Source organism: Dreissena polymorpha, chromosome 4, assembly GCF_020536995.1.
Source record: "Dreissena polymorpha isolate Duluth1 chromosome 4, UMN_Dpol_1.0, whole genome shotgun sequence".
Taxonomy (NCBI): domain Eukaryota; kingdom Metazoa; phylum Mollusca; class Bivalvia; order Myida; family Dreissenidae; genus Dreissena; species Dreissena polymorpha.
Window position 1 is genome coordinate 128,561,131 of NC_068358.1, and position 8,966 is coordinate 128,570,096.

At 34.7% G+C, this 8,966-nt stretch overlaps 1 protein-coding gene across 4 annotated transcripts in view; it reads left to right on the forward strand.

Moving 5' to 3' along the window:
- The window catches only part of LOC127876424 (semaphorin-2A-like), a 169,280-nt gene extending 164,666 nt beyond the window's left edge, over positions 1 to 4,614 (forward strand). For all 4 annotated transcript variants that reach the window (XM_052421699.1, XM_052421702.1, XM_052421701.1 and 1 more), the window contains 3 exons: positions 1,269 to 1,586; positions 1,825 to 1,916; positions 2,935 to 4,614. In XM_052421699.1, coding sequence (XP_052277659.1) covers positions 1,269 to 1,586; positions 1,825 to 1,916; positions 2,935 to 2,964 — 440 coding nt within the window. In that variant the 3' untranslated portion in view covers positions 2,965 to 4,614. The remainder of the gene's footprint in view (positions 1 to 1,268; positions 1,587 to 1,824; positions 1,917 to 2,934) is intronic.
- Positions 4,615 to 8,966: the final 4,352 nt, after the last annotated feature.

Here is an 8,966-nt window from a genome sequence, read left to right on the forward strand (position 1 = left end):
AATCTTTAATCCACTCTTTTACATTTCCTTTTCTTATTTGCTACATACTAAATCGTGTTACTTTAACTTTTTCATAACAGTTTTGTTTTTAAACTATTTGTACTATAACTCTAATTCCATGCAATTGATTACCAGTAGCTCCGATTTAAGCAATCAATAAAATGTGTTACAAACACTGTCATTTAAAATATAACACCTGTAAGAACTGAACAGTAAAAGAACAACTTCATTAATTAACCCCAATCTCTTAGAATTGATAATTGTTAATTACCCATAACAACCATCTTGATGAAACAAACAAGATTTTGTGATGCTTAATGGGGTAAATAAAGCAATAATTGATTTCTCAAGAGTAATCATTAAAGAATGTGATAAAATAAGAAGTTTCATTGGATTTGGAATTAAAAGGTTGTGTTGAGAAATGTAGGATGTTATGTAGCGGATCCGTGGTCTAGTGGTAACACACTGGCTTCACAATCCAGAGATCGCTGGTTCGATCCCCCGCTGCACCTAACATACTAACTCGTCTTTCGCATGAGACGTTAAACCGAGGTGCAGTGTACTAGGTGCTATACACCGGGCACTTAAAGACCCAGGGTCACCTCTGGAACGGGGTGTCTTCTGTATCTTGCACTATTCCCCGTAACCAACTAACACGTCTTTCTGGGGGCGATGGCCATATGGGAGACAATCCCGGTGCACTCGATAAAAAATAATGAAGAAGAAATGTAGGATGTTCACTACCTCAAATGGAGATTGTGTTACAGCATGTAACAATTAACAATATTAACACATTTCATTCAATTTGGATTACATACATTGTGTATATCACACAAAAGATTGTTGTTTGTGCTTATCAGAAATTGACATGAATATGTTTTCCCCCATCAATTATAATTTCGGCATCATAGTTATGCCCAATTTAAACATATATATGTGAGCTTTAGGCTTATTGAACATTTCTTAAGTCTGCTTCCTTGGAAAAACCAGTACTTTGTGTCTAAAGAAAATCTTGAGAACGCTCCCAAAATATGGATAAACCGGGGACCTCCTAATTTTTTGGCAGACGCCATATCCACTTCTTTATTGCCACCTTAATAATTATGCTTGTACATGTCCCAGAAAATAGAAAAATCAAACCTCAATATTATTTTTCTAAATCCAAAAAACGATGCAAAAATATGTAATGTGGGTAAATAACATTTAACATACCATTTACATTTGTGTATGTAACTGAACTAACCACCAGTTAATTTACTGCATTGTAGGGATTAATGACAGTACAGATCCCATTACTCAGCCAGCTTTCGCGGGAGCCTACAGCACACTTCAGATCAAGTCACAAAATGTCCGCTTCACAGCTGTCACTTGGTTTAAAAAAGCAAGCGCAGCAAATGGAAGGAAAAAGAGAAGCGTGGCAGATGCGTACACTGTTGTTGAAGACCCAACTAGAACTGCCACATCTGAATCTGGCGATTTAATTATTCGCAATTTGAAAATACAAGATAGTGGTATATATATTGCAAGGAGCGCAGATGATGGGCGAATACTGGAAAAGATACTATTGAACGTTCAAAATTCAACAGGTAAGTAATATTGATGTGTGTGTGTTTTTTATAGAGAATTTTGTTGATGTAAAACTGTACACGTGAGCTATTGTATATAAGTGAAAGCAAACCAGGGAAAGACCATTTTAATGAATCTGTTAATTCCAATTTATAATTTTCAATTTAAGTTGTAGATTAATTTGATTTCCATGACTTATCAGATAGAACTTGTTATTCATTATACCATATCTGACATAAAATACATTTCTATCTTCAGGTAATGAAAACATGGTGGAAGTTTGGAAACAGGCCTTCAATGATTGGTCATCATCCTTCAGAAAGTGGCAGGACTGTTCTTCAAGTTATTTTGTAAGTTGAACATGTAGAATTCATATAAGCCTCGAATCTAGGAAACCTTGGGATGCATGTGTTTTTAAGAGTCTTCCCAGATTAGCCTGTGCACATGACACACTTTCATGACACCAAGTGTTCCCAGGGCCTTGCTCATATTTTAAATTCATGTGCTGTTGTATTCATGAAATGACTTGTGTGTAAAGAGTTTAGATCTCTTAATGTATTATTTTTTAAATACCAAGACAAAAAACACACATTGTAAAATGAAGAATATCTTCTGTGGAATAATGATAATTGATGTTATAGCGTGTTGAACATGTGTTTTGACAAAAGGAGTATAGCTAGTTCAATGATTCAGTAACTGACAGCGCTAGCAGTGAATATTGTTTCTCATATTTCAACAGTAGTTATTAGCGAGGCTGTTTTCGAAGAAAATCCGAGCTATTGTCATAGCCAGCTCGTCGTGTCGTTGTTGTGTCGTCCAACTTTGAAACTTAATAGGTAGATGCACCTTGATGAGTTCTACACCTCACACCCATTTTTGGGTCACTAGGTCAAAGGTCAAGGTCACTGTGACCTCTAAAAAAAAAATTATGACAAGCTTTCGCAGCCAAGCGTGGCAACCGTTATGCGGGGCTCTTGTTTTATAATGGGTATCATTAAATATGGAAACAGGTATAATTAATATTTTCATGAGCACTCACCAGTTACTATATGATCAAATAGTCACTGCAAATTACAATGTACATGATGTTGAACAATTCCTGCTCCAAAGCAAAGTGAAAACAGCCAACAGCCTGCAAAAAACTAGCAATATGTTCAGTTTTATGTTGTTTGCTGCTCATCAGTATCTTAGGGTAGGAAATGAAGCCTTTAAAACTTAATCTAGCAAGAAAGGTCTCAAATTTAATTAGATTTCTAAGGAACCACAAATGCGTCATTTTCGTATCCGAGTGCTTACGGGTTAACATCTTTCGAGATAGAACAGCAGAGTGTGTTCAGAATTATTGTAAAAACAGTTGTTCTTTTTCAGGAAACCTGTGAAGCCACACGGTCACCCTGATGTGTGTTGTTTACCCTCTGATGTCAGATGTGGGAATTAAATGAAACTTTTTGGGAAGCTTCACTACCAACAGGATATGTGCATATTATGAGCCGGTTATGGTCGGATGATTTTTCACAGAGTTATGACCCTTTGAAATTTTCCATTAACTGTACATATAGTGCAATTCTTGTCCAGGCTTTTTCTCAGCAACTAATGAACGGAATTCAATTAAACTTTATGGGAAGCTTAACTACCTTGAGGAGATGCGCATGTTATTTGTGGGTTCTGGTTAGATGATTTATTTAGAGAGTTATGGCCCTTTTAAATTTTTAAGTTGCTAAACCATCCATCGTATTATTTTGTCCAAATTTATGCCCCTCAAGACGTTTCCTTTTATCTGAATATATAGCGCAATATTGTGACAAAAAAAAACTTTGGGGAGCATCACCCGTCTCCGACGGTTTCTTGTGTAAATAAACTTCCATAAAACGGAATACCAGTTAATGTTTGTGACTGTGTTGTCTGTATTTGTAACAAGTTTGCAATTATTTATTAAATTCATCCTTAATGTTTTAGTAATTTGTTTAGTTACTAGTATCTGATTTTTAGCTTGGCTGTTTTCGGAGAAAACCCGAGTTATTGTCATAGCCAGCTCACCATCCACCGTAGGCGTCGTGCTAAAACCTTAACATATGCTCTAAAGTCAAAGTGCTTCCCCTCAACTTTGAAACTTCATGTGTAGATGCACCAGGATGAGTTCGACACGCCACACCCATTTTTGGGTCACTAGGTCAAAGGACAAGGTCACTGTGACCTCTTAAAAAAAAATTCTGACAAGCTTTCGCAGCCGAGTGTGGCACCCGTTATGCAGTGCTCTTGTTAGTGTTAAAATTCTTGCCCTGCTATTTGATATTACGTGTATTGTTTTTCCTGTTGATTTTACAGTAATAAAAATTTCATAATAAATGTATTAGTCACTTTCAATTTCACTTAGAAAATTATTCACACTGATCATTTATTTAAGGGCACGTTAGCTTAGTTGGTAGAGCACTGGACTAAAAATCTGAAAATCATCTTTATAACACAAAAAAATATGAACATAAGAATTGTACACTTCATTATAAAATGAGGCATTTGTGGAAGATTTTATGGAAAAAAAAACAATTAACCGCAGTGTTCCACAGTGGGTCAATATATTTAGATCGCAGCTGCTGCAGAGAACAAGGCACAGCTGTTGGGGGTACTTGAACCCCAGTGGCCGGAGGAACCTGGACTTCAGCAGTTGGAGAGACCTTGACCGAATATGGTGGTGGGACCAGTAGTCCAGTACAGCAGCCATTTGGGAACACGACCGCAACCGCTAGGGTGACCTGGATGGCAGCCAGTGCCTAGACCTGATCTTGGCGGGTGGAGGGACCTGGAAAGCAGCAGGAGAGACTGGAAAAGCAGGGGCTGGAGTGACATCTACCACTGATGTTGCTTGTGTCCTTCTCTTCTTGAGGATCTTGAATGCGTATTGATCTGCAAAAGATAAACATGATATCACACACTATCAAAAGGGCGAGGCATTCTTCATACTTGTTAAATTGTAAGGTTTTTGTTTCACTTAACTGTGAAATATTGCTGTAATGGTAATCTTGTTGCGTAATAATTAAAAATTTAAATCAATGTAAGTTTGTTTGCTTGTTGTTTTTGTTTGTTTATTTTTGCAATTTTAATCCTGTGATCACATGTGACTAAACTCTTATCATCAAAGAAATAGCGTTTTGTAGGCAATACGGTTTGAAAATGAACTAAGATGCGTGGTCTCATTTGGCTGTCTGGACTGGCTGGAAGTGTGATGCCTTTTAAATGCAATAACCTGTATAGTTTTACCTCTCAACAAATCCAGCTGTTCTTAGTCAAGCACAGCCCACTCTCCTGCTCCACTCTAGTTGGCCAACTCTTGAAGGGTAAAAACCGGGTGTTTAAGTCCATACATCAGTCGGGTGCTGACCATCAGTCAGTATCCCACTGTTTCTTCCTTTTTTAGCAGGTGATAATGCACATTCTTTCCTTGGGGCAAGAGTTTTACCTTTAAAATCAAAATATAAAAGTTCTAATTAAATATGAGGGAAAGAAATCCATTCAGTAATGACCAGACTTAGCTATAAACAAAATTTAAGATGACAATAACCATAAAACACAGCCATAATAATTCACTGTACACAACATTTACACTTTTTAATTTGTATATTTATCTATTTTTGTTTCAATTGGTGTTATTTCTCCTTATAATTACAATGCATTTACTTATCCATATACCAGAGACAATACATAAATATGATAATGATCATAATTAATTCAATGAACTTAATTAAAAAAGGGATGCAGAAATGAAAATACAAACCTGTTACAACTGTTCTTCAGTATCCAGCCACTTTGAACCTCCTTTGATTTACTACATTGTAGTAAATACACATTGTTTTCATCACACAATACTTCATGCTGACAGTATTTCAAGACATTTGACACTACAAGTACAATTTAAAATCTTAATTTGCTAAATTATGTCTTAAAATGTAGCTCATTATCAGTTGCTGACACCTGCTTGTTTAAACAAATTTACTTCCTGTGCCCTAAACCAATCAAAAGTGGCTTGTTTTCAAAACAAAAACTATCAACCAATCAAAAGTATGCAGATGATATGCACCCGTTTGTTAGGCATTGCTGCATCACTGATAAGAGATTAGTGTTTATGATGCATATTTGATTTAATTGGGGGGGGGGGGGAGCTGATCTCTTATCTGCTGTGTCAGCTTGAGATATAATTTCTACTGATAAGGCAAATTTCAACACAAAAATATTTATGGAATAATACACATCACTGATAACAATTCTTCTCTTTGTGACCTTAAATTGAATATCATTACTGAGAAATGACAATCTGTTCATTGTTTATGAAATCACAAATTACAATACATGCACAAAACCCTTAGCATATTATATTTAATTGTGAATATTTCAATTTAACATACTGAATTGTGTTAGAAAATTATAATTCTATTATAAATATTATTTTAATTGCCTTTAAAAAAAATGTGTCAAGTAGTCAATGTGGTAGATATTAATTTTCTTTGGCTTAAATATCAATATAAGAAAGTTGAGAAAATATGAAGCCAGAAGCCCACATAATATTTTTGACACGTTCAATATTTTTAATTAGTGACCCACAGCCTGATTTAGTTGAACTTGTGCTTTTTAAAGCTGTTAAACATTGTTGTTAAAATATTTATTATGAAAAGTATTATTTTCTTGATGTTTTCAAATAATCAATAACCATTTGATAATGTCATACATAACACTTGTATTTGTGTTGTTTTTGTAAATACTACTAATATATAATGTTGATGTGAATAAAGTTGTTGAAACGTATGAACTGGATGTTGTGTTAGTAAATCTTAAAGTTTCTCTAATAAAACTGGATGTTGTGTTAGTTAATCTTAAAGTTTCTTTAATAATGACACTTTTGTTTTCATTCACTATACATTCTTTCTTTTTGTTCCGACTTGTAATTAACTTTCACTGATTGAACTGAAGTATGGACAAAAATCTAATTTAAAAGAATGATGTTCCATTCATAAGCTTCAGAGGTTGTAAGTGTGCTGAAAATTTTGATTTATTCCCTTAAGATAGAAAAAAATACTTGTTTTCTTGGTTAAATTTTAAGATAAACAAAATATTTCTTTTAAAAGATAAGTACATTTGTTTCTCAAGTATAAAATCAGATCCAGAAAAGATACACTTATTAATACACTTAAATACACTTAAATTGAAAAGACGCACCGTCTTGGAAAAGATATAGTTAAAAATACACTTCCATTGAAAAGACGCACTCAATCATGAAAAAGTACAGAAAAAATACACATGGCAATTCAAAAGATTATGAAAAAACGCGCTCTTATTTCGAAAATTCACTTTAATGCACTTAAGTGTACTTTTAAAACGAAAGACGCAGAAAAAATACACTTTTTTGGAGAAAGCGCAGAATAAATGACCTTATTAAAGTGTATTTTGTTAAAAAGCGTATTTTTTTTTTCGAGAAGGGTGTTCATGCAATCCTTATTATGGCCATTATCCCTTGTATTCTGATTTAAATAGGGCAGTTTACAGTTATGGGTATATATATATGTGCAGTTAGAATCGATACACCAGCTTATACAGGGAAGTGTGACTTGTTATACAAAAAGGCATATGATGATTTAAATACTGTTGTAAACCATAAACAACTAAACAAATAAAAGAAAAGGCATATATACAAGAGTGAAATTTAAAAATTGTCATAATTGTCCATAAAATCTGTCCAGCTTTCCATGTTGTACTGATTGTTGTTACTTGAAGAATAGTAAGAGGCTTAACATGAATTGATAGTCATTGATGATAATAATTAGTAAAACCATTGCTTCTTTTTTATCTCCACTGGCCAGAGGCCAGCGGAGCTTATGTCATGGCCCTGTATCCGTCGTGTGTGCGTCAGTGCGTTAACTTATTCTTTAAACATCTCCTTAACTACAAGTCCAATTATGATAAAACTTCTCACAAATGTTGCTGGGGTGAACCTCTTTCAAATTTGTTCAAATTATGCCCCTGGGGTCAATAAATTGAACATGTGCTTATATAAAGCCTATAATTTTGTGCAAACTTTAAAAATCGTTTTGTCCATAACCATTGGGCATAGTGCTACCATATTTGGAATGTAGTGACATTTAATAGTTCTCAACTTTGTTTGTTCAAATTATCATTATGCCCCTGGGGTCAAATTTGACCCTGCCCCGGGGGTCACAAAAATGAACATATGCTTATATAAAGCCTATTTTGTGCAAACTTAAAAAATCTTCTTGTCCATAACCGTACGGCCTAGGGCTACCAAATTTGGTATGTATTGACATCTAATAGTTCTCTACTTAGTTTGTTCAAATTATGCCCCTGGGATCAAATTTGACCCAGCCCCAGGGTCAATAAAATGAACATATGCTTAAATAAGGCCTATTTTGTCACAAAAATGAACATATATGCTTATATATACACTGTAACCTATTTTGTGCAAACTTTAAAAATCTTCATGTCCATAACCGTAGGGCCTAGGGCCACGAAATTCGGTATGCAGTGACATCTAATAGTTCTAAAACTTAGTTTGTTCAAATTATGCCCCTGGGGTCAAATTTTACCCTGCCCCGGTGGTCACAAAAATGAACATATGCTTAAATAAGGCCTATTTTGTGCAAATTTTAAAAATCGTCTTGTTCATAATTATGGAGCCTAAGGCTACTAAATTTGGTATGGAGTGACATATAATAGTTCTCTACTTAGTTTGTTCAAATTATGCCCCTGGGGTCAAATTTGACCCTTCCCCGGGGGTTAATAAATTGAACATATGCTTGTATAAAGCCTATTTTGTGCAAACTTTAAAAATCTTCCTGTCCATAACCATTGGGCCTAGGGCTACCAAATTTGGTATGTAGTGACATCTTATAGTTCTCTACCAAGTTTGTTCAAATTATGCCCCTGGGGCCAAATTTATCCCCAGAAGGCTCCCATTAAAAAGTTGTTCACGAAAATTTCATTCGTCAAAAAACATGGCCACAGGAAGTCGTTGAACTTTGCATGTTTATGCGTTTTTGCTATTTATTCATTATGGGATGAATAAACTATTTTCTTTTCAAACTAAAGGTTTATCAAAATGCACTTGGAATAACTTTTTAATTATAAGAGATAAATGCTTACCGTACATGTCGAGCGTGAAAGGTAGACCAACATATTAACTATCCATAAATGTTAACCCTTTACCAAACGACACATTTTGGACTGCCCCAAATTGAAAGAGATTGCAGACGAGAAATAATATTGTAAAGGACTATTTTTAAATTGACTGGGTGGGGTAGAAATCATTGTAATAAAAGGAGAAATTGCTCATCATGAGCAATTTCTCCTTTTTGAAACCGGAAGTCCTGTTTTCAAAACGAGTTATGGTCTATTGGAAG